This window comes from Juglans regia, chromosome 9 (genome assembly GCF_001411555.2).
Source record: "Juglans regia cultivar Chandler chromosome 9, Walnut 2.0, whole genome shotgun sequence".
NCBI classification, from domain to species: domain Eukaryota; kingdom Viridiplantae; phylum Streptophyta; class Magnoliopsida; order Fagales; family Juglandaceae; genus Juglans; species Juglans regia.
Window position 1 is genome coordinate 15034214 of NC_049909.1, and position 26440 is coordinate 15060653.

At 34.9% G+C, this 26440-nt stretch overlaps 4 protein-coding genes across 5 annotated transcripts; 2 read left to right on the forward strand and 2 right to left on the reverse strand.

The window, feature by feature from the left end:
• Positions 1–258: 258 nt before the first annotated feature.
• Positions 259–3377, forward strand: LOC108994427 (monooxygenase 2). 2 transcript variants are annotated; one of them, XM_018969643.2, is made up of 6 exons: positions 259–587; positions 1033–1179; positions 1535–1600; positions 1731–1893; positions 2260–2488; positions 2606–3376. In XM_018969643.2, the coding sequence occupies exons 1-6, from the start codon at positions 355–357 to the stop codon at positions 3109–3111; spliced, it is 1344 nt and encodes a 447-aa protein (XP_018825188.1). In that variant the 5' UTR covers positions 259–354; the 3' UTR covers positions 3112–3376. The 2 variants fall into 2 exon arrangements, with proteins under 2 accessions (XP_018825188.1, XP_018825189.1); XM_018969644.2 differs by having other exon boundaries at positions 381–587; positions 1527–1600; positions 2606–3377.
• A 2179-nt stretch (positions 3378–5556) lies between these two features.
• Positions 5557–9429, forward strand: LOC108994408 (GTP-binding protein YPTM2). Its single transcript, XM_018969614.2, has 8 exons — positions 5557–5843; positions 6850–6922; positions 7514–7561; positions 7653–7700; positions 8273–8344; positions 8447–8602; positions 8702–8805; positions 9084–9429. Exons 1-8 carry the CDS (start codon positions 5830–5832, stop codon positions 9175–9177), a joined length of 609 nt encoding a protein of 202 aa, XP_018825159.1. The 5' UTR covers positions 5557–5829; the 3' UTR covers positions 9178–9429.
• A 557-nt stretch (positions 9430–9986) lies between these two features.
• Positions 9987–12526, reverse strand: LOC108994293 (pentatricopeptide repeat-containing protein At4g16835, mitochondrial). The gene has a single exon (XM_018969433.2). The coding sequence runs from the start codon at positions 12203–12205 to the stop codon at positions 10142–10144; it is 2064 nt and encodes a 687-aa protein (XP_018824978.1). The 5' UTR covers positions 12206–12526; the 3' UTR covers positions 9987–10141.
• Positions 12527–14008: 1482 nt separating this feature from the next.
• On the reverse strand, positions 14009–19123 carry LOC108994390 (RGG repeats nuclear RNA binding protein A). The gene is made up of 7 exons (XM_018969582.2): positions 18626–19123; positions 17063–17372; positions 16889–16954; positions 16640–16772; positions 15661–15819; positions 15517–15570; positions 14009–14447 (listed from the first exon to the last, which is right to left on the reverse strand). Exons 1-7 carry the CDS (start codon positions 18807–18809, stop codon positions 14265–14267), a joined length of 1089 nt encoding a protein of 362 aa, XP_018825127.1. The 5' UTR covers positions 18810–19123; the 3' UTR covers positions 14009–14264.
• Positions 19124–26440: the final 7317 nt, after the last annotated feature.

Genomic DNA, 26440 nt, shown 5'->3' on the forward strand with positions numbered 1-26440 from the left:
ATCAATCAGTTACTATTTATTCTCTATTTCAAACATAACTTTTTGTTTTTTTTCCGTAGAGTGTAAAGTATGGAACAATAAATAATAGTTTATCAGAAGATTAATTCTATTTTCTTTACTATTAATCTCTTATTTTGGAGTAAAAGACAACTGATCATATTTTAGGCCAACACCGAAGTGATAACTGAAAGTGGCTTAGGAAATCTTTGCCGGGAAAAATCTGAACAAATAACAGTTAAACCAGTCTCTGACTTCGTCTCCACCACTTATTTCTTTGCTGATTAAACTATCTTCTTCTCTTTCACACCTTCTCTTACTATCACAAACTTTGCAGAGACATTTTCTGGAGCATTAATGGCCACGATTTCTTGCCATCTTCTGTTTCTGAACACTCCTCGCTCACACCCATATTCACAACAGCCTCAAGCTAAACCACTCTCACGTGGGCGGCCTCAGTTCCAATCCAGAATCAGAACTAAACCCACTAGTGCATCATTCATCAAAGCTCAAGCCGAAGCTCCAAAGGAGGAAATTGTCATCGTAGGCGCTGGGATTGGTGGGCTTGCCACTGCGTTATCTCTTCACAGGTTGGAATTTCTTGAATCCCAATGTTAGCATAGTTACTTCTTCGCGCCCGCGTTTTTGCTGTTTTGTTTCTCTGGTTTACCCACTGTTCTAAATTAACCCAAGTATCCCCGTGAAGGGCTTGTAACGAATCCTTTCTAATGGATATGATACCATTCTTAGGAAAGTAATTGGGGTAAGTGTTCAGTTTATTTTCGAGAAAATGGGAAGATAAAAGCAATGAAATTAGTGTAATGTTTCTTTCGCCTTTGGTTTTGAATGTATGATATTTATTTGCCTGCATAATTTGAATAATTAGGCAATGATAAGGCAAGCTTCTTTTTTTGTTTTGGTTTTGATTTCTGCTCTAAAGAATAAGATCTAAAATTTTGTCGAAGTTATTCAAATGTTCTTTGCTTCTTTAACTGATCCAATGCATTATAATTCCCCATACTTTCGAAACATCAGGCTTGGACTTCGTTCGTTGGTGCTTGAGCAGGCAGAGTCACTTCGGACTGGTGGAACTTCACTTACCCTTTTCAAGAATGGCTGGCGTGTGTTGGATGCAATAGGAATAGGCAACGATCTCAGGGGACAGTTTCTTGAAATTGAAGGGTAAGTGCTGATTTTCCAGCTCGATTTTACTCATCAATGAGTCAATGACTGACATGGGTACTGTTAGATATCAGCAGTTTAGTTTTGCTGTAAAGAATGCGATTATGGGCTGTGTATAATTTTGTGGTTGTCCTAGATATAAGATATAGGCATAAAATCCGCAGGTAGAATTCAGCATTTGATTTCTTGGAAGAGTTTAAACTCGAGTATAAGTTATATCTTAATCACTCATGAACTATAATAACTTTTCTCAGAAGAAAATGTTTCAAGGTTCACTTCAAGATGTCATGCAACAGGAGAAGAAATAGAATTCATGAATTTTACCCTGAACTTGTTCATGGTATCAGCTGTGCAGGATGGTGGTAAAGTCAGAAGAAGGGAGGGAGTTGAGGTCCTTCAGATTTAAAGATGAAGATGAAAGGTATGGATAATTCTTCTTGTTCTAGGATGCGACTTTTAAATCTCATAGAAGCACTTTCTTCCTGCCTAGCCCCATTTTGCAAAAATTTTTGGCTCCATTAATCGTTAGCAGTAATTACATGATGACACAGCCAGGAGGTCCGTGCTGTGGAAAGGAGGATACTTTTGGAGACTCTCGCCAATCAGTTGCCACCAGGTGCAGTACATTTTTCTTCAAAGCTAGCCAAAATTGAAAGAACTGAAAATGGTGAAATTATGTTGGAACTTGTGGACGGGACTCGACTATTTACAAAGGTAAGTTGATCTGATTCCAATCTTCTAGTTAAATTATATGTAGAACTTAGTTTTATCTATTGATACAGATTGCATAGTTTTTTCTTCCGAATTCCTCTCAATCTAGCTGTAGACATAGAAAACAATAAGTCTAGTACAACCCTTTGATTGAGAGAGAGAGAGAGAGAGAGATGTTGCGTCCAATGACCCAGTTGTATGAACTTTCTCCAGTTGTAAAAAGGGGGAGGACTAGAAAATGGTCATTAAATCAACCTTTCAAGACTAGAATGCTTTATGATCTTAGTTCTCTTAAAGTAACTTGCCTTTTAACATATCCCACTGTTGCATGTAATTGTGAAATATGTATAACTCGACTCTTTCCAACAGATCTTAATTGGCTGTGATGGGATCCGGTCTTCAGTAGCCAAGTGGATGGGATTCTCTGAACCAAGGTATGTTGGCCATTGTGCTTTCCGTGGCCTTGGATTTTATCCTGAAGGGCAGCCATTTGAACCAAAAGTCAATTACATATATGGTAGAGGATTGCGAGCTGGATATGTTCCTGTTTCTCCTACAAAAGTATACTGGTTCATCTGCTTTAACAGGCCATCACCAGGTCTGTTCTGCATTTGTTATGCATTAGTCTTCTCTAGACACTTGGTTTTGTCAGAAAGCAAAAAACTTTTTAGTTTTGTCACATCGTTCTAATGATCCAGGACAAATCTTATTGTAGGTCCGAAAATTAGCGACTCATTTGTGCTGAAGAATCAAGCTAAAGAACTAGTCAGAAACTGGCCTTCAGACCTAATGAAAATTATAGATCTCACACCTGATGACACGATCATTAGAACACCACTTGTAGACCGTTGGCTATGGCCAGCCATCAGCCCTGCAGCTTCAGATGGCCAAGTGGTTCTAGTTGGAGATGCGTGGCACCCAATGACTCCGAATCTCGGGCAAGGAGCCTGTTGTGCTCTGGAAGATGCAGTAGTTCTGGCAAGGAAGCTTGCCAATGCAATCAAGTCTGAAACAGAATCTGTAGAGGGTGCTCTTAGATCTTATGGAACTGAAAGATGGCCCCGTGTCTTTCCACTAACCATACGTGCAAATGTTGTGGGATCAGCCTTGCAGTGGGAGAATCCGGTTGTGTGTTCTCTTAGGAACAATCTTATCATCCCTAAGCTTGTTAGGCTTGGACCATTGTTGGAGCATACCAATTTCGAGTGCAAGTCCCTATAGAAAAGAAGAATATTTCATATTTCAGTGCAGCAAGACATGATTTGGGGAAGAGTACTAGAAAGCCCAAACCTTCTCCCATTTAGAACTTCGAATTATTGCTGCTCTGTAACTTATGTAAAGAGACTCTTACAAGTTTCCATAGAGTTATAGAACACATACTTTCGAAAAAACTTGAGTTTAGTAGACATAAACTGCACTCAAAATCATGTTTTTATAAACTGAATTCAACATTTACAACTGTGTTCATATGAAATGGCATAAGAATGTCTTACAAATATGAATGATCTATGGGTGTTTGTGATGTAAAACTTGTCTTGTTTAGATCAAAGTCCATCAGCTCCAACTCCGGACCAAATTTATCTCTGTAGACTGTACTCTCACCAAGAGGCTGCTGTCAATCTTCAAGCCCTCAATTCTGCCAACAATAAAATTGATTCTGATGACTGCACAACATAAACTTTGTTTTTAGACAAGTGGGTCTTGAACACACAACTTCACCCTCCATCTCGTTCATAATCTCACCCCCATCATGTTCATCCGCTGAGAGGCGGTACGATTTGAGCTAGAGCTCATTGCCACGGACAATCACAACTTAACAGTCTCTGATAACTGATAAGATGATTCTGAGTAATAGGTTTGTTTCCCTCTTAACATCCTTCCCTAAAATCAAAGCACACGCTTTTACTTTAAAAAGAGATTGCTCATTTTCAAATCCATAACAAGTGTCACTGTAGTCTGTATCACCTAGCAATCCAACAAACATTCCAATATACGCAGAATAGAATTGGGTGTCTATCGAACTTTGGAGTTTCAAGATGACATGCAAGGGGAATGGGAAAAAGAGGGATTGTTTTACAATAAAATCTTTACAATCTGATATACAACATCAAACCACTTCAATTTGCAAACGGCCTCATTTGGTTACGCAGTTCAGATGACATGAGATGCTTTGTTGAAAGTTGAATAAAATATTATTATAATATAATTTTTTTAATATAATTTTTATTTTGAGATTTGAAAAAGTTAAATTATTTATTATATTTTGAGTAAGAGTTTTAGAGTTTGAGAAAGTTGTAATGATTATATGAGATGAGATGAGAAAATTTAATTTTGTGTAACATAACCAACTCTATTTTGTAAGATCTCTTTGTAGATCAAGTATTTCCCATAAAGATGATGAGAGCGTCTAATAGTCATGTAATTAATATTATTAACATAATAGAAGTTAATTCATTTTTTTTATCGTTAATGTGATAAATATAACAATATCTGTCACATCAATTTTTGAACAAATAGTTAGAGTATTTCAAATGAGCTATGCTACAGATCAGCCACTGTTCACAACTGATTCGTAGCACATATTACGTGTCTACTCTTTTTTTTTTGTGCAAAACGCACCAGACCTTCTGCCCCTCTAATCAGCTCATCAACTCTCTCTCTTCCTCTCTCTCTCTCTCATCCATTAGTTCTCTCTCAGATCCGTCTCACTCAATGAAGGTGCGTTTGCTGCCCACGTCAGGTGTACGCCGAATGTAGCAAAACGGTGGCTGCTCCCAAAAACATTTCATTACAAATACCAGGATTCTTTAATACCCTACAGATATTTGATCATCTTCAACAATATCATAATTTGACTTTAGGTTCTAAGCTTATATTTAAAGAGTAACACTACAACGGAAAATTTGTCCCAAATGTGTGTTTCGAAAATCACATTTCATTTTTTTTTTTATTTCTGTTTTTTTTTGTATTTTTTTAAACATCATAAATATTTTTTAAAAAAATAAAAAATTCACAATATCATTTAAAAACACTTTCTTAATCATTAAATAAAAAAAAATAAGAAAAATAGATTTGGAAGACACTTTTGGGACACATTTTCGGTGGATTTAACATTTTTTATATTTAAATGTTAGTAATTGAGTGATTTCGTGATGTACAAGTTAATGGAATGTTTGTTCTCAAAGTTTTGACATAAAATATAAGTTCTGAAGAATAAATTTATTTGACATCAACTTACATAAAACTTATTTTATAGATATGATAGATCCCAATTATGTGGTACGTCACAACACCAATTTAGTAAAGGTTAATATTACTCATCATTTCTTTTATTAGGATCCTTCCACTATTTCATTATATGAAATTAAATGATTAGACAATATTTATTATGCCTAATTTATAAGCTAATTATTTGATACCAGATCATAGCATATTGAGAACATAGTAATAAAATGGACTATAAATAAATTATTTTTTAATAAATGGAGTAAGGGTGAGGTGGTAAAAGAGAAATGATATTTGTAGTTATTGAGTGTGTAAATATTACATAATTTTTTTTAAGAAATAAATAAATAAGAGACTTATAAAAAAAATAATAATTAATTTTTAATAACAACTTCTATTCTTTTTAAAAGTAATTATACACTCTACCAGTAACATTTTCGGGGGCAAAATTGCGTTCCCGTCGGTACGTCACCCAAATTATGAGAATTTTCTGAACCCGACTTTCCGGGTCCTTATAAAAGACGCTACCCGCTTGGCACAAGCCCCAACCCAACACCTGCTTCCCATTTCCTCGATTTCTCCTTCGCGTTTTCAATCTCTCTTTCTCTCAGGCAATTCATATTTGTTCCGGTCAGTTATCGACGGGGAAAGCGTTTAATTCCACCATCTCTTCGAGATTATTGTGATTTAGTAGATCCCCATCTCAACATAGCCATGAATCCCGACTAGTAAGCTTTATTCATCCTCGATTCTCCTCTTTTTGTTCCACGTTTTTCTCACATGGGGTTTGAATTCTATTTTTTCTGATTTTTTTTTCGAATTCGTTTAGATCTGTGTTGGTTTATTGTTCAATAGCTTGGAATTTCGTTTTATTTTTCATGATTTGTTTTGAATTTCTTCTGCCATGTTTGGATTATTCGTTTTGCTTTGATTATTGATTATATGGAATTATCCCATTGATTTAGATCTAGATGTTTCGTTGCCAGATCCGTTGACCCGAAACGGTTCGATTTTGTTTGCGGCAGTTAGGAACGTCTTTGGTATGATGTAATGGTGTGTGAGCTATAAGATCTCTTCCCATATTTCATCAATTATCTGTATTTCTTAGCGAAATTCGTTCAAACTAGGTCTGGTGAATTCGTTGTAAGATTAGAAATTAGCCAATTGAGCCGACACTTAAATTTTAACTAATTGTTAAGCTAAAACTTCAAAGGCGCAGTTTTGAGTTGTAAAGATTTGGTCAAATGCTTGAACGTTTGGAAAATTCTAGTGGTGTAAAGGTGAGTGTAATTGGCCATACCCACAAAATATTATTCAGGAAAAGCCTAACGAAAATTTTCATATTGATGTATTATGATGTATGGGAACAGTTTTAAGAGTGCTTTACCTGTGTTATGCAAGAGTTGCATTCTTAATCTTATCCACGCTATGAACTTGCATATAATGTAATTAAGGTGTGGGTTTTGATCAAGAAATGAGGACAGGGATGGTAGTTGACAAGTTTGATTGAGGTCTTTTTGAGTTTTGGAATCGCTATGACTTGACTATGGTTTTATGAATTTATTGCCTACAGTAGTGTGCATGAAATTTAATTTTGGCTTTGAAGGCAATCTATAATGTGTTGCAGTGCAATTCATCTGCTGATGAGTAGATTTGTGGTTTTAATCTACTTTTTCTTTTAAGATTGGAGTAACATTCTACTTATTTTTTCCCATGGTATTTTCTTATTTGCAGTGACTATTTGTTTAAGCTTTTGCTCATTGGGGATTCTGGTGTTGGCAAATCTTGCCTGCTTCTGAGGTTTGCTGTAAGTTTCAAGTGTCCTTTTGTTCCATTCTTATATTTGATCCATGTTTTAAAATTTTTATAAGAGAAGAGATTGTTCGGTATATTGTTAGTCATTTCGTGAGTGCATTTACCTCCCTTTCGCAAATAACTTATATAGGCTAATAATTTCCATGAGGTGATTTAGTATTTTTACGGAAATTAAAAGTCTTCTGATTCGTCTCTAGGAACTGAATTTCATACTGCTATGTCAAAACAACCTTTTTCAAGAAAATAATATAACCATGCTTTCTGCTTTGGCATTCATGTGAGAAGTAATCAAGGGCTGGAATGTTTTTTTATTGTGATGTAGTCCATTTGAAACTGAAAATTCAGTATAAACATTAAGCTGTAGTGCAGGACAGCCAAAGGACATTTGTGGTATATTTTTTTTTATGCAAATTTATAGAAAATATCTTTTTCTTGTGTGATTTTACTTGTATCGATATAAAAAAAAGTAAATTTACTTGTTTATTTCTTTTCTGATCTAAGGTTTTGGGTCCAAATTTTGATAATTATTCCAAAGAGACAATTTTATATGTTCTGTAATTATATTCTATCCTTTGGGAACCAGGATGATTCATACCTTGATAGCTACATCAGCACCATTGGAGTTGACTTTGTAAGTATTCATTTTCCTAACCGTTGGTTTCCACTGTTGGTATTTTTGACTTAAATATGCAGCAATTATCTCTTATGAATCTTGTATGTAGAAAATTCGCACTGTGGAACAAGATGGGAAGACCATTAAACTCCAAATTGTAAGTTAATTGCTATGTTATTACTTCATTTATCAGGGAGAATTTTAGTCTCATGATTTGTGTTGGTGTTGATTGCAATCAATTTGAGATCCCATTGGTATGAATTGCTTGTTGTGTATAATAAACATACTATGGTTTTTAAATAATTGAAGATGTCAGATCTGAACGAGTGTTTTATGATTTTGAAACGTCTAAGCATAAAATTAGGCTGAAGTGTTCATATTTGTTAAGAAGAATTTTGTAAGTGGTGTACAATCAGGCAGTCAAAATGTATTGTCTTGTTGGTTGATAATATGCATTTCAATGAATGTTATTAGTTATGTTGTAAGTAGGCTACATGACAAGGGAAATGTGAGGCGTTCTCCTGCTTGAGGAATCTCCTTTGTGCTACTACTAATTTCTGATTGCATCTTTTTCCTGTCCTTGGAACGTTCAGTGGGGCACTGCTGGTCAAGAAAGTTTTAGGACAATCACTAGCAGCCACTACTGTAAGGAGGTTCCTGCTTGGGGAATCTTCTTTGTGCTATTACTAATTGCTGATTGCATCTTTCTCCTGTCCTTTGAACATTCAGTGGGACACTGCTGGTCAAGAACGTTTTAGGACAATCACTAGCAGCTACTATCGTGGTGCTCATGGGATTATTGTAAGTTCTGAATTTTCTATTTAATTTGCGTGCGTCTTTCTACTCTCTATTGGTGGCTCCTCTTGTAAGAAATTTGGCTCAAGCAAGTGGCTGTCTGGACAGGTTGTTTATGATGTCACAGATCAGGAGAGCTTCAACAATGTTAAGCAATGGTTGAATGAAATTGACCGCTATGCGAGTGAAAATGTGAACAAGCTTCTAGTTGGCAACAAATCTGACCTCACAGCAAATAAAGTTGTGTCCTATGAGACAGCCAAGGTAATAAAATACTAAACGGCCAGGCTTTCTATTCTGTTGAAAAGACTCTGTCCTAAAAAGTCTTAACTGTAATGCTTGGACATGTTGTTTCATTGTTAGGCATTTGCGGATGAAATTGGGATCCCTTTTATGGAAACGAGTGCTAAAAATTCGACCAATGTGGAACAGGCTTTTATGGCCATGGCTGCTGAAATCAAGAATAGGTACTGTATCGTGTGGCTTTTATGTCGTCATATAGTTGAAAAAGGAAAGCTGTGAAATACGGCATTGTCCGTTTGTGAGTGGTTATCTAACTCTGTTGCTTGGTTATCTAACTTTGTTTGCTGGGGAAGGGGGGGGGGGTATCTATGAAATCTGCTAGTTATGTCGGTTCAAGATATCGACCTTTAATCAATTCTGTTGGTTCAACAGATCAAGTTATTATATATACATGTTTCGAGAGAGACTCAACTCATAATTTCTGTTGGTTCTACGTCCGCAGGATGGCAAGCCAACCCATGAACAATGCCAGGCCTCCAACAGTGCAGATTCGGGGACAGCCTGTCAACCAGAAGTCTGGTTGCTGCTCTTCTTGAAGGGGGAAGATGTATTAAAAGGGGGTTCATGATGTATGTCTACCTACCTGTGTTTTCCTGTGGCATGTAAAACAAAACTAGTAGTCCTCTTCTTAAATACTTTGATATGAAGAAACATTGTTAATCTGCTTGTCAGTTGTTGTTCAGCACTTACATAAATTCCATTCTTTTGAATGTATTTGATTTTGAAAACGATTGTACAAATTAGGAATTTATATCGGTGAATAGCTGTACTTTCCTTCTTGTTCCAAATCTGTTTCCTCTACTTGATTGTAGAAAAGCTCTGATGCCAATGCCTGTTAACCTTTTATGGTAACTATACTAACTAAGGTCCTGTTTGGAACCCTAAGGGGTTGGCCCATGTGGTGAAGATCTTGATCTTGGGGTATCAGTGTATCACACTCACTTCAAGATTCAAGGTTCAACACCTCATGAGTGCAAATAATCCTTTGGGGTTCACACCTCTTGATGAAAAGCCAACGATTTAACCATATTCATATAAGAAAACTTTCGAGGGTGAGGTGCACAGGACTTAAGTTTACTCTGCAAAGATGGGTCTAAAGGGCCCTACCTTAGAAAGGTTTCCTGACAATAAATAATAATAATAATAATAAATTAAAAATTAAATGATTTTTTTTTATAGAAAGGGTAATATATATGCACAAACTTTTTGACAATTTTTCTAATAATGGAAAAATGTTATATATTATCATTATGTACCTATTCAGCTTTTATATCATTATGTTGATGTAGTATTATTTATCAACATCTGAGTTTGTTATTTTTTTAAAAAAATAAAAATAATATTTTATCTAATGGTTAGATGGAAAATGGAGAATGTTAGAAACAGGAGTCTTCTGCAAATTAAACAATATTTTATAGCGAGATCTAAACACAGGACAGGAGTCTTTACATTCCAAGAAAGACCCATGCACGCACTGGAGGATTTTGCGTGCGTGCGAGCTCACCAGTAATCACCACAGCTACAAAGACCATCTTTGAAATGATGGAACCTCCTAGTATCTCGAACAATGATTTCCCTTCTTTCAATTGCTGATATGTACTTAGCAGCGCAGTGGCAATCCCCACATACCCTCAAGTTTTTAAAGATCCGGATTGGAGTCCCCGATGGCACTTTTATGAGGCCGAAGGCAATGGCCAATTTCTCACTGTGCCATAATAAAATCTGCTCTTTCTGATCTTCCCCCACATCATGTAATGCAAATTCTAGCTCTGGAAAATAGCCTGCCGACTTCATTTTCTTCTCCAATTCTTTCAGTTTCTCATGTATAAGGTCCAATTCTGGGTGGACCCTATCACCTGACCTAAACTCGTGAACTATATTCTTCACCTCAATCCAACTGTACCCAGGTGTCTTCACTACATTATTTTCTTTCATTGATCTTCGAACTCTAGCAACATGGTCCCATCTGTTCATGGATGCATAAACATTAGCCAGTTGAACATAAGCAGCCGCACTAGCAGAATCAATATCAAGCAAGCTCTTCGCAGCATATTCAGCCAACTCTAGATTTTTATGGATCCTGCAAGCACCCAAAAGCGTACCGAAAATGGCAGAATGAGGCTTGAAAGGCATTTTCTTTATCAAGTCTACAGCTTGAATCAACCTCCCTGCTCGACCAAGAAGGTCAACCATGCATGTATAGTGGTCCGGCTTAGCTTCAACTCCATAATACTTTACCATTAAATCAAAATACTGAACTCCAAGATCTACCAATCCTGCATGGTTGCAAGCCAGTAATACTGCAACAAAGGTAATCCAATCTGGCTTCATTCTCTCATCCCTCATTTTATTAAATAAAAGGATAGCTTTTTCACCAGCTCCATGTTGAGCATAACCAGAAATCATTGCATTCCAAGTGACCACATCCTTTGTTGGCATGTCATGAAACAGTCTCCAGGCATCCTCCAATCCCCCACACTTACAATACATGCTAATCAATGAAGTTCCTGCCGTTGTATCATTATATAACGGAGACTTACAAACCAACTGATGAATTTGTTTACCCAGAAGCAATGCAGATAGATTGCTACAGCCCAATAAAGCACTACTCAAACTTGATGGGTTTGGTCTAACCCCAACTACCACCATTTTTCTAAAAAGCTTTAAACCATCTTCTGCTCGATCATTATCAACATAACCTGCAATCATAGCATTCCACGTCACCAAATTTTTCATAGGCATATCTTGAAACATTTTCTCTGCCAATTTAATCTTCCCAAACTTCATATACCCAGTAATCATGGCAGTCCATGCCACCACACTCTTAACTGGAGCTATCTCAAATAACTCCACTGCTGATTCCAAATTTCCACATTCCACATACCCCGAGATCATTGCACTCCAAGACACACTATTCTTCATTGGCATCACCAAAAACAACCCATGTGCCTCTCCCATCTTCCCATTCCGAGTGAAACCTGAAATCATTGTATTCCAAGATGCTGTATCCTTAACAGGCATCTTATCAAAGAAAGCCCTTGCAGTGTCTAGATTAGTATTGAGCAAATAACAAGCTAACATGATGTTGTATGAAACAGTATCTGGTTTAGGAATTCTATCAAAGAGTTCACAAGCTTCTTTCATCCTCCCGGGTTTTTTTGAATACCCGGCCAAGATTGAATTCCAAGTAACTGTAGTCTTAACTGTCATATTTTCAAACACTTTAAGAGCACAATCCAAATCACCCGCTCGAATATAGCTGCTGATGATTTTATTTGATGAAATCAAATCACTAAAATTAGGTTGAGCAGAGAATGTGGATTTCTTCGGAAAATGGGTGGCGGCGGCAGTGTTTGTTTCCAATGTCAGGTTATTGGAGGGAACCAAGTGGGTTTTTTGTGGTAAGTGAGAGGAGAAAGTGGCGGGAATGGGTTCCCTGTTTGGATAGGCATGTGGATTTTGGATTGTGAGAGTGGAGAAAGAAGAGGTTCGGCGTTTGGCGAGTGAAAAAAAACTGAAGGAGACAAAGGATTTTCCGTTCCCTGTAATTCTAAAAGCACACATTTGCCATGGTCGGAGACAATGGAAACCTTAGTACGAGGGAATGTTTGATTTGCCTGAAAAGGCACGACTTATAGTCGAAGGAGAGCAGAAATCAACTGCGTTTCCATTCGTGTACTGATATTGTCGAAGAGCTGCAAAATCATGCGGAGTTAATGCTATTAAAGGCATAAGATTGTACAAAAATGGCCTAATCCTCGAAGTTGAATCTCACTTGATGTTGCCAAAAGCCGGTGGCATATAACTCATTCTCCAAATGAAAACCTGAGTTCGAACCCCTTGTAAAAAATAAAAGTAGAAATAAAAATCTCACTTGATGTTCGGTTCAGCGAGGATCGACCAGAAGTTCGTTAGACTATTTATAAAAGCAGTAAAAGTCATATATATATATATATATCAGTGTTTTCTTTATGAAAATATACATATATAATTATTTTTATAATATTATGTACACGAGAAATACTTTTATAAAATATAAAAATATTTTTAATTTAAAATATAATTATATAAAACATCTAAAAAAAAGTTCTAGTGTATCATTTCTTTTTCTTTTTTTCATCATAGGTTCACATTATCATAAAGGCATCTATATAAGAATCTCAGCGGGGCTTAACCTCGTTTACTTATATAGATGATATGAGATGAGAAATTTGTAAATAATAGTGAGATAATTGGTTAATAATAGTAAAATTGTTTGAGTTGAGATTTTTATGAAATTTTGAAAAATGATTAAGAAAGAATTGAGTAAAAAACTATAAAATTAAAAGGGTTAGAATATATATATTTTTAAATTTGAAAAAGTTGAATTATTTTTTGTATTTTGTTTGAAAATTTGAAAAAATTATAATGATTAGATGAAAAAACTTAAAAATTTAAAAAATATATATATATATTTGAATGGTATTTAGATGTTGAGATTAGATGAAATAGGATATATGGTTTGAACGGCTTTTTTAAACAAACAGCAGGGCATGACCGGCATCTTAACTTGAGACGACCAGTAAGATGTCCCATTGTCCCTATTGCCTTGAAATTCAGAAGCTGGATCCTTGTGCTGTCTTTTCTAAAGCTTTGAAGGAGTTAGCTGCGTTAAGAAGAGAACTGAGAAAGACACCGTCAAAAGAGTGGCTGAGAAAGGGGGCAGCCATGAATCCAAGAACAGTCTCCAGTGTAAATATACATTACCATTTTTTGGTTGTTAATGGACTTCAAAACACATATATAATTCTTTCACATTGTTGAGTCTTAACATTGCAAGAATAATGTTGTTGAGTTAAAAGGATTAATGACTTGCAATCGTTGAATTCAACAAATTCTTACCAGCAACCAAACTCTGCTACCTACCGAGATTCAAACATAAATACCTTTCCTTTTGCCGCTAAACTGGTCCACGATTGAATCACCAAGGTGGTTAGCAATGTGAAAAGGATTCACTAAACTTGCTCGACCTTTGATTCGATCAAATTCAAGTCTGAAGAGCTTGAACAATTTTTTAATCAGCAAATCCCAGCATAATAACTCATCCAAACCCCCCCGCCTTTTGACCATTAACGGCTGCTAACAAGAATCAGTCCGGTATTATCTTTTTAATTTTTAATTTTTTGGCTACATAGAAGAATTCCAGCCTTAGCCAAACTTGACCAAAGTTCAAGTCTCTAGATCCGTGGTAAATCACACACATTGCTACCAAATTCAACTTCATTCACAATTCTAAAAGCAAAAGGAGAAAAAGCTCTGCATCAACTTTGGCTGCAGGTTTTCCATGAGAGTATTCTCCTGATTGATTCAGACCTTTTTCTTCAGCAGTTTAATTCTAAAGCTCTTCCATTCTTTTCAAGCATTAAAAACCGAATACACAAAAAACAAGATACCCAAAAACAACTGTGTTCTCACCTATTTCAAATCAAAACTGGTGCATGATTTCTCTGTCCAAAAATAAGATCTGAATATACACTCAAAACATAATATTAAAGGTAGTTTATAATATGCCTGTCAATAGACTACCACTCAAAACTCCTGAAATGATAAGACACCAGAGAGAGAGAGAGAGAGAGAGAGAATCTCATTTAGCACCCAAGGAGGGGAACTGCTGCTGATCCTCAATGGCAGGTGCTCCTGCATTGCTCCTGTTGCTTCCACTAAATCCACCTCTTGGACCACCACGGCCACGGCCTCGACCACGACCCCCAGGGGTATTGTACCTCTCCCCTTCAGCAGGCTTTAGAAACTCATTTATGCTGACAGACTACACAAGTAACAATCAATTAATAAGAGAGCCAACAAAGATATATGAGATAATTAGCAGTATAAAACAACCAAGAAATCAAGTACTCAGATCTGATAAAATGGGAATTAAGAACATTTCTTTTGATAGGTGATAAGATGGGAATTAGAAACATGTACGGTAATCCCAACAGAAGAATAAATAAAAAGAATGCTCAAAACAAATAATTTTCATGAAAACAGGTATGAAGAAATATATTCTACACGTTTAAATTCAGCATTATGGCATCATAATATATGGCCAAGTCGCTGTAACTATTTCCAACTATGAGCAAGAAAAATTTGTACACATTCAAGGAATTCAATTTGCGGGATATATATTCTGACCACATTAAGCATGACTTCATAAAGCCGTATAAAGTATAAGCTGAATAATGTACTCATCAGTGAACATCTGAAACAGTAAATCGGTAGCTCTAAGTGCAAGCATGGCCAACAAAATTGAAATGAGGAAAAGAATGACACCCTTAATGATGATGCTTCCAAGTCCAGCTCTGCTGAGGCTGAGCAGATATTCAGTTGGTCCAATATAAAATAAATAGTCTGTGTGATGACAACACAGATAGGTATCACCATCTCCAGATACCTTTTTTTTTTTTTTTTACGACGGGAGAACCACCCAGGGCAGAGCCCTTAGGACTCACCCATGGAACCTAAACCCCCGGGGAGACTAGCACAGCAACCCACCGCCATGACCTCCCAGTTAAATCGCAGTTTGATCCCAGGGGCAATCGAACCTGTGACATGGGGCTTATGCACACAAGTTCACCCTTACCACTTGGGCTACCCACGGGTGGGTACTATCTCCAGATATTCAGTCACATTGTGATATATCCCCCATCTCCAGATGGCAGAAATTGTAAGTTTGACAGAGACATCACAAAACATGTAGCATCAAACTAAGCCTTTTCTTTTTGCTCGACAGAATGACATAAATAGCATGGACAATACTGACTACTTAAAAACAGCAGTCCCACCATGGCTGCTTAGAGTAAAAACAGAAAAATTTCAATAATAAACAATAAGCATACCTTTTTTGCTTTTTCTTCTTTTTCAGCCTCTTTATGTTTGTCCTTCTCAGAACCCTGATAAGCAAACACTAACGAGTCAACATACTGCATAAAGCATATAAAATGAAACATGGTAGCATACTTTCAGAGTTTCAAAGGTCTCACCAGTTTGATAAATATGTCATCATTGCCCTTCTTACTTGAGAGCTGCTGCATGGACTCAAAGTCCTTGTCCAGGTCAACCTTTCTTTCCTGAGTCTTTAGTGCAAGCAGAGCCTTTCTCTTCTCTTCAAGTACCTTCTCATACTCTTCTAAAGTCATCTCCTATTAAATAAACAAGAATATAATGCAATTTTAGGATGAGTAATTCCTGGAAGCTTTCACACAACCATGCAAATTAATCTGAAGTTGATAACTATTCAGATACATAAATCTCCACAAAAGCTGAAATTATATACAAAAAAAAAAAAATAGACCTCCTAACATTGCTACTGGGTCCACAATATCAGTTTTTTATAACTGGAACAAACGGATATTGGAATATGATTTAAAAATTAAAAAAAGAAAGAAAAAAACCAAACAACTGCCACCTCTTATCAAACAAAAATATACTAAAACCATACTTGAGTGTCAAACATGATGAGAAAAATATCTAAACAATCTCAAAAAAAGTATTTTATTGTCTCTCATCAAGGTATAAATGTCTGTACACCATAACTCAGAGTTGCTCATTAAGCTGGCCTCATCCTGTACTCAATCAGGTAGACAATCTAATCAAATCCCAGATTGCAAAATAAGGATGAAAATAAACAAAACAAAAACAAGAGAGAACAATATTGCAGATGCTCAATCCATAGCACCACAGTACAATGTATGAAATTTTGGAGACAAGCAAAACATGCACACAGCTTGCATTTGTGAAGTTGCAGCTTAAATGATTGTTTTCAAATAAAGGGTTATAAATCCATATCATAAAGCTTTTCTCGGGATATATACCATCATAGATTCATAATTCCCAATTAGAGAAGTGAACATATTTTCCAGCATTTGGACCTTAGGTCTTTGTCTTTACTTTGTCTTACCATTCCCACAACATAGTAGCAAAGTCTGGATAGCAGACATCCTGAACAGTAAGATCTTTTACCTTATCTTCAGGCTCCTTCTCCTCGGATCCATTGTCAGGATTCTCTTTGTTATCATCACCAGCATTTTCCCCTCCCAATGCCTTCTCAGCACCAACAATCTTATCATTTTCAGTGATAGGCTCCTCAGCATCCCTTAATTTGGAAAAAGAGTATAGATATACATATAAGATATCCTATCTTATTGAAACTTGATAAACATATTATCACTTACGAAGTCATATGGATAAAGTGACAACAAAGATGCTTACGGAGCTATTTCATCATCAGGAGTCCCCCAGTTAGCCCGACCAGCTCCTTCGCGTTTGGTCTCATTCCTGTTAGTAAAACATAGAATTAATCAGTGAAATAACAAACTAGATAAATCTCAACATGAATTATGCCATCTACAGTATTATTGAAAATTTTGTAACAAAAGCACTTACCCACGTCCAGTCCCACTGCGACGTTCATATATCCTACGTGGCCGCTCGCCTTCAACATCATCTCCATTGCTAAAACCACCACGACGACCACCACGGAAGAAACCACGTGAACCACCGGAGCCATGCCTCTCAATGGGCCTCCCTGCTCCTCCATCTTCATTTGGCCTATAGCCTCCAGAAAAACCATTTTTCTCAACAGAGTTATTCTCATTATTAAAATCTCGATTAAAGCCACCCCCACGTCCACGCCCAAATCCACGTCCACCGCCCCGTCCCCCTCCACGCCCCACTTCATTCTTTCCTTCCCTCACTAATCACAAGAAAGAAGACATGTTAAGCTAAGAGAGATGCATATAATCACACAAAAATTATTGAGATATTGCAACCTCAATTTATACAAATAAATTGCGAAAATATGGATAAAAATATTGTCTGTAGGAGCTCAACAAAGATAGCATAAAAATAGATAGCACTAAAATTGTTTCATGCTCTTGATGGATATTTACAAAAGAGCTTCTTACTTTCCATTCTGTTTCGGGACACAATACTAGATTAAATCATACATAACCAGTTAAAAAATTTGAAACAAGCAACAAGGAGTGAGTGCAATTGGCCCAGCCCAATAGGCCTCAATGGACTGAGCTCTCATCTTCGAAAATAATTCAATGCAAAAATCCAATTTCCTTTCTTTCCTGTACTTTAAAAACAAATATAGGATGATAAGACCAAATATGATAGACACCATGCACATAGAAAGCACATAAACAAGTTCCTAGACTTCAGATACATAACTAACCAAAAAATTACTTATTAGTTCCAAACTATCCAAGTGAGTACTTAACTGCAATCATTAAAATAAAAAAAACAACATCAGAACAAATAGCAAACAAAAAGACAATATCTGAACTCAAAGTCAAAATACATGACTTCATTCAGATAGTTTTTTTATTGTTTAATTACCATCGGCCCTGTTGTTTTGGATGCAATGGTGCTTTCTTATTATTTTACTTATTCATTACACGTTCCAGTCCTCTCTTTGGTTGCTAGAAAATCAAGTAAAATGGGAAAGAGATAAAACCTTCGAATGAGGATTAAATATTGTTTCGGCTTAGTTAAGAAGGGTGGACAAACAGATCTCCGTCTAGAGGTGTTAAGCAAACACAGATTATAATCAGCGCCAATTCCAACAAATGTACTTTGCTAGTATATAACCCAGCAAGAGCTACATCATACAGCTGCATGTGAAATGCCATGTCACCAAACCTTAACAAAAATGCACAATAACAAAAACCCAATTCAGTCCGCAGGACACAGAATCACAAAACCGTGAAATACAAAATGGACACAAATAAGCAAATATAAGTGCACGTATACAATAACAATGAATACAACAAAGTAAGCCTACTGAAACTAATACAGATACAATCGCTAGGTAACTGAATCGACAGCTTAACTGATGCTAAAAACTTCATATTGTCAAAACAAATGAATCCACTATGCCAAAAAAAAAAAAGGACGAAAAAACAGGGAAAATAAACGATAACAATGGAAATCAAATCTCACCCGCTTCAGCAGGAGGCAGTGGCTTGGATGGCAGTTTGGCCGGCTTAGCCGGCAGAGCAGTGGATTGAGCTTGGGCTTGGGGTTTCTTTGGCGGCACCAGCTTCTGCTGCTGAGCGGCGAGAAGCTGACTCGGGTCCTCGTTGTCGTCATCACCCAAGAGATCAAAAGGGTTCGTGGATGCCATTTCTTTGCGCTCCAAATGGAAAACCCCTAACTTTAAGAACCGTAAACAGCAACCACGAAACCCTAGTGCTTAATCAGCTCCATGAAAAGCCGATCTTAGATACAAATGATACGTCTGAGAAGAGAGAGACAGAATCGCAATAACGTTAAAACAAGAGAGTGAGCAAGAGATTCCGGAAGCTCTGGAAAACCCTAGCCAATGCGGCAGAGAAAAGTGAGAGTGGCTGGACCTAACCTTAAAAACCCTAACTACAAATGATTGTGTACGGGCGACTTCACTCAGATATAAAATGAGCTCCACTACTGACCGCGAGACCGATAGTGCTGATAGCCTGATACGATGTTCATATGGTGCGAGGCGGGTAGCACCCTTGATACGGGGCGGGATATCCCATCCTGGATAATGGGGTGCTCATGGGGGGTCAATCCGTCTGCCCTACTTCTATTGGGCCTTTGGCCCATAAGAGATTTTTAGAACTTTATTTTGCCTAAAAACCGTTTAAATAAGCCCAAAATGGTCCATAACAACCTGATTTAGGATGTGTTTGGATGTTGAAGTGAATTGAGTTGAGTTGAGTTGAGATGATAAAGTATTGTTAGAATATTATTTTTTAATATTATTATTATTTTAAAATTTGAAAAAATTGAATTGTTTATTATATTTTATATTGAGATTTGAAAAAGTTGTAATGATTAGTTGAGATGAGTTTGGTAACCAAACATAGCCTTAAAAAAAGAGTTTCAAAACCTGATTTAAAAAAAAATTACATGAATAAAAATAATATATATATGATACACATTTACTAATTTAGATACTAATGAAGTATTACTACATATTACAAGTCTACTACCTAATAAACTAATAAATAATAATAATAACTAAACTATTACAAAAATAAAATTGAAAGTCTAAACAATTACAAAATTACAAACATAAAAGTGTCCAAGGGACATTGTATCAACATTACAAATCAAATACATAATACGTACAAATGATTCAAATTTCAATATTCTAAGAAATTAAGAATCTAAAGATAGAGGCATAGAGTTGTTTGAGTCTTTGACTGTGACATTTGGGACTGTCCGGATGGGTAGTCTTTTGAGATTTGAGCACATATTCATATTGGAGTGGAAGTAGACGTCGTCTGAGTCATCTAATGTGTTGCTACAACTAGGGGTGATAAACGGTCCGATCGGACAGAACGGACCGACCGTGTCGGTCTGGATCGAGATTTAGACCAGTCAGGTCCGGTCCACATTTTAGAGGACCGAAAAGTTTCAGTCCGCCAGGATTTTTTCGGACCGGACCGAATGAAAAATAAAAAAAAATTATTTTTTATATATAATAATTGTATAATTAACAATATAATTTTTTAAATATATTATTAATACTTGTTAATATTATATAAATTAACAATATTTTTTATATATCTTCATCTAACCTATCACTATTAACAATATAAACTTTTAAATATGTTATTAACACTTGTTAATATTTTATGAATTAACTAATATATAATATCAATTAGTTAATAATAGTAATTATATAAATTAATAATATAATTTTCATCTAATTTATTATCATTGATCATATAAAATATTTTTTTTATTGAGTTTGTTACATAATCTACATTAATAAGTCACTTAATTTAATTTAGTATTTTAAATAATTTTTTTATTAATTATTTAAAAAATAAAAAAAAATTAGGTCGGACCGAATATTGGTCCGGTCTGGTCCCTTTGGGTATTTGGTCCGGTCCGGTCTGGTCCGAAAAAATGATAGACCGAAAATATTCAGTCCATCGCCAAACTGGACCATTTGCAGCCCTAACTACACTACAACAATTAATACTATAATTAATACCGATGAAATCGAAATGATTATAAATAAATTAAAATAATAAAATAAAAATAACAATCACAACTGGACCTTCTGTAAGGATTGACTCTTCTCTAGTAAGGATATTAATATTGTACTCTTCTTGCATTGTTCCTCTAAATGGACCTTTTAACTGGGATGTACCATGTTCCTATAGTGACATCCATATATTTTTTCACAATAATTATATTTAGCTTTGAGGTTATTGGGGTCACCACCCTCTAGTTTGATAAAGTGAGACCAAATTACGGAAACAGGTTTGTTGCCTTGTGTGGACTTGGGGGCGGGGCAAGGTGTACTCTCACTCTCAGTTTGGTTGGAGTAGGGTTAGGTTCTGGAGCAGAGGTACTGGCAAGGGTACTGGTAAGGGTAGGAGAGCTATTACCGAAATCCCTTTGACAAGACATTCTTGATTCCACGACACAATAAAAAATTATAAAATCAATCAACACAGACATAAAAAATCATAATAATACACCACACATAAAATTTAAAAAAAAAAAAAAAAAACAACAACAACAACAAAGTGCAAAGCCAACACAATTTAGGGGTTTAATCTGAAACTCAATAAACCCCTAAATTGAAATAAATTCAGAATTTCAATTGAAACCTCTAAATTAATTTAGGAGACGTTTGGATTCGAAGATGAGTTGAGATGAGTTGAAATGACTTGAAATGAGTTGAGATGGATTGTGAATAGTAATGAGATGAGTTGTGAATAGTAGTGAGATTTGTGAGTTAAAGTTGCTGAATAGTAATGAATAGTAGTGAGATGAGTTGAGATGAGTTAAGATGAGCTGAGATGAGCTGAGACCTCTTTCAGATTGGAATACCCAGAAACTACAAACTACAAAAAAAAAAAAAAAAATCAAACACAGTGACAGAGGCGACATCAGTTTCAAACACATGCACAAATCAGAATCCACAACACACAAATTTAATTTCATTCCAATCCTTCATTTTCGTCCAACTCATCCTTCCTCCAATCTCCAATTCAAAACTAAAAAAAAAAAAATCTAGGTTTGGGAGTCTTACCTTTGGAGTTTGGCACAATGAAGTTGTAAAGTTCAAACGACGGTGGTGCTCGTACAATCGTGAGAGAGAGAGAGAGAGAGAGAATAGATCAAGAGAGAGACTGAGAGATTGAGACAGCGTGAGAGAGTGAGCCTGAGAGTGAGAGACAGAGAGAGAGTGAGTCTGAGAGAAAGGAGAGTTCGAGAAGACGCTGAAGTGGGGACTTAACTTAAGTTGAAATGGTGTCGTTTCACTTACTTACGGGTTTTTCTTTTATATATATATATAATTATGCGGGGCGGGGGAAAAGCGGAGTGGGGCATAGCCCCTTCCGTCCCCCGCTTCCCCTGGCCTTCAGGGTGCGGGATCCTAGGCGGGGGTTTTGTCCTGCTGCCCACCCCTAGTTCATATATTTCCGTTTTGTTTTTGGATGCACCGTAGTGCTATCATCAAAAAATAAAATTAGAAAAATAAAATTACACCACTTAATATAATGAATAATTATACTTATCATCCTCACACACTACACATCATATCTATTTTCATTTTTCTTATAACAAATATATGGCGTATGGATGATAAGTAGAATAAATCAATTAGTTTAACAAGAATAAAATAATAAAATAATAAAAAATAATTTTAAAATATGTAAAGTGTATGGTGTGGGATGATAAGTAGTATCCCTCTAACATAATATGAGTTTTACTATAAAGAAATCTAGTGTGCAATACACCACTTATAGTGAAACTTATTATAATTAAAAAAAAAAAAAATTAAAGATACTAGTCTTTTTTTGTATAGTTAGCGTGAAAGATTTCCATATCAATGATGTCCTGGGTGTAATAAAAAAGGGTAATGTTATATTTACACTTTCTTTACTATTGTTTTACTACTCAGTTTTTTTTTTTTTTTGTTCGTTTTGCTATTTGAATTTGGATTAAAAATCTTAGAATATGATTTTCTTACATAATCTAGAAGAAAAAAATTCAATCAACTAACGTAATCATTTAATTTAATTAAGAATAAATTCAATTTTATAAAAATTGACTCAAAGAGCAAAAGAATGTCAATTTTTATCAAATTAAATTTATTTTCTTTTAGATTATGCAAGAAGGTCACATTGTGAAATTTTTAATCCAAATTCATATAAAAAAAGAACAAAAAAAGAAGTTGAATAGTAAAACAGTAGTAAATGAGGTATAAGGATATCATTACCTTTAAAAAAACTGTGCTAAATAGATTTACTCATATAATATATTAGATCTATTAATCTTATCACGTTAAACCATTTTAACTTTTTGAATTTATTTTTATAAAATATTTTTATGATTAAAACATTTCTCTTTTTATTTTTTAAGCTATTTTAATATGTTCACAAATATATAACCATAATATATTTCGTGTAAAGTTGGAAACAAAAATTAATAAATGATTGTGACAACGATAACTCTTATGGAAGCTACGCATATGGCTATTCAAAAATAGAAAGAGAAAGATTGAAATTTCATAAAATATGATAGCTAGGATAAGATTAATTTTTAAAAGATTATTACCACTAAGATCAAACAAGTATTTCAAAATATGACGGATAGTAATATATGAGTCTTTAAAGTACAATAGCTAAATAAAACAAAATTTCAAAAATATTATTATTGAAAACCAAAGAAAAAAAAATTAAATAGAGTATGAAACAATAGAGAGGAAGGGTGTATAACATTTTGAAAATGTTGATAACTAAAACAGAGAAATGATGATTTTTTGCAAAGTTTTGGGTAAACTTTAGGTGAAGGAATTTGAATGTTAAATGGTGGAAAAATAGTCAAGTTCTTTTATTTACATATTCAATTTTCTCGTGATATCTAATATAGTATAAGTTTTACATTTTCCTTTTGAAATTCTCTCTCACTCCAAAAAACAACTTTCATATACGAGTTTCGCTAGAGGAGGAAGAGGTATTGGCTTCCTCCTCCTTCCCCCCTCTCCCTCCCTCATTTCTCATTTCTCCTCCTCCTCCTCATTCTCCTGCTTCTTCCCTCATTTCTCATTTCTCCTGCTCCTTCTTCCTCTATTTCCCTCATTTTTTAGTTTATTTTTCTTCCTTCAAGGCAGGAAAAGTCAGATCTACAATTTTTCGGTAACTCTCGAGAGACATGCGCAGCGCAAGAAGACTCTCAGGCCGCAAATCGTTGGAGGATAGTGGCGGTTTTGTAGAAATCACTATGTGTGGTCCTTACGTTCCACTTACAACTGCGTGTGGTGCTCACACGCCACCCATTCCGGAAGTTCTTCTCGCCACACGCGCCGGATCACCAGATTCACCACCACCAGATCTTTCAGATTTGACTTTTGTGGTTGAAAATAGACAAGTCTGTTGCCTTTACGCACCTTCAAAGTCTACCGAAATTGATCCAAACTGTAATCCATCATTTTTTGTTCTTGTTTTTCTTATTGTATAGTAAAAATAAAAAATGTGTTCGTCTCTTGAAAGGTTTGTCCGTAGAGGTTGAGTCATCCATTTCTATGAAGGGTGAGGCTAAGTCTCTGTTTAGGCAAAGTGTTGTTTCTTAGACGTTTGTCTGTAAAGAATATCGGCAACAGTGACGTCCAAACCAGTCTAGTAGTGTACTGGTAGAGCTTCAAATGGTTGATATGGGGATATCTCCGCATATATCCAATCATAAATGTAAGCTTCTCTTGATGAATGAATGAATGAATGATGATATTTCCTTTAAAAAAACATCTTTCGTATGTTCTATTTGGAACTCGAAAATTTCTCTAATTTTTTAAACTTCTTAAAAGGATTTTAAGATGTAAATTGTATCGATTTTTATGAAAGTAAAGTTTATATTAGATCCATCTCTCCACCTAAGTAAAGTTTGCGGAGTTTTTCGTCACTAGCATAGAAACAAAAAAAGAGTAAAGAGGAGAGAAAATTAAGATGTTTTATCAAATTTTATATATAAATATACTAGCATTGACACTCTTTTTAAAAGTTATCTTTATTATATAATGGTTCAAGATTTCATAACTTAGTTACATGTTATTATTTTATATAGTAAATTTACTATCTATGTTTCTTGCTCATGACTACTATTAGTATTAATTTTTATAATTTGTATTAAATTTTTAACACCTCTCTTCACCCGTTGGATAATCTTTCCCTTAATGAGTGGTCTAACATATGAAATATTTAATTAAATTGGTAGAGTGTAAAGTCGTGATTCAAACTCAAGACCTCTGCTTTGATACTATCTAAAAAAGAAGGATAAGCATATGAAATGGGTATTAAAAACATTTATCAAGGTATGTTTGGTAAATGAGATGATATGAGAAATTTTCAAAAACTTTTCATAATTTTCTTTCCAAACATTACTTGAAAATAAAATACTTTTCGGTTGAAAAATTTTAAACTTTTTCTAATGATTACCTAATTATTACAACTTTTATAAATTTCAAAACAAGACACAAAGAGAAATTATATTTGCAGTAATATAGTGTACAAGCCTCACGCACTCTCTTTGAAAAAAGTGGATAAATCTAGGATCTACATGAAAAAATTATATTTTAATAGTGAATCCCACTTTTTTAAAATGAAATGTGCAAGGTTTGTACACTCTAAGATTGTACCTAATATTATTCAAATAAAAAAATCAAAACAACTTTTTCAAACTTAAAAACAAAAATAATATAAATCATTTCTCTATCATTTCCTAAAAATAATATTCACTACAACAAATACTTATTTTTCCAGCGAGGGATTGTGGTGGCAAAAACACTCATTTCCATGGAAAAATCTCTTTTCCCGCAAATTTTGATCGTGGAGAGCTCGTAAAATAAAATTGGTGAGATAAAGTGGTTTTCTCCACCAAAAGCTCAACTCGTGGGAATACTTACATTTTCCCATAATATTAGTCACGAGGAAAAAAATTATTTCACTATGAAAAATATGATGGCTTTTGACAATAAATTGTAGGAAAAAAGTATTTTCGACAAAATAAATTCATGACAAATGCTATTTTTGGCAAACTAATTCATCGAAAATTTCTATTTACGAATATCTCTTATTGCGGGAAATAATCACTTTTGACAAATGCTAAAAAATTTCAGGAAAGAAAAAAAAATTGTAAAAAAAAAAAGACTAAGGCAAAAATAATCTTAACAAATAGTCTAATATAGGCTAAAATAAATATATCTGAATCTTAAAGATCCAAATTCACACTTTTAATAATTTAAAAAAAACATGTAAAATTGTGCTAACATGTTCACAATAAAAACTCTTAGTGAGAACCCAATAGCCACAAGAAAAATAATCTTAGCTTTATCTTATGCTAGATAATCCTCTGAGGTGCTTTGGTGGGATAGGAAAAGCTTGGCATTTGGTAGTCGGCCTTCTTGATGGATGGTACATCTCCAAAGGTATTCACAAACTGAAAAATTCATGTTAGCACACAAGACTTTGAAGTAACATTTTCCCAAAAAAAGAATATCATGACAAGGAATTGGGTGTTTGCAATACTAGAAGATATTAACTTTGATGAAAACTAATTTCTAAAATGATTTCTAAACTGCAACCTAATATTTAAAGATCAACCATTATAAACCATGAACATATAACAAAGATAATAACTCAACAAAAAAACCTACAAGCATCATGGAAGCAAAATCAGTAAATTAGCTAAAAGAACCTTATTCAAATAATATTTTTTAAACAAAATGTGTATGCACACATGCAAACACGA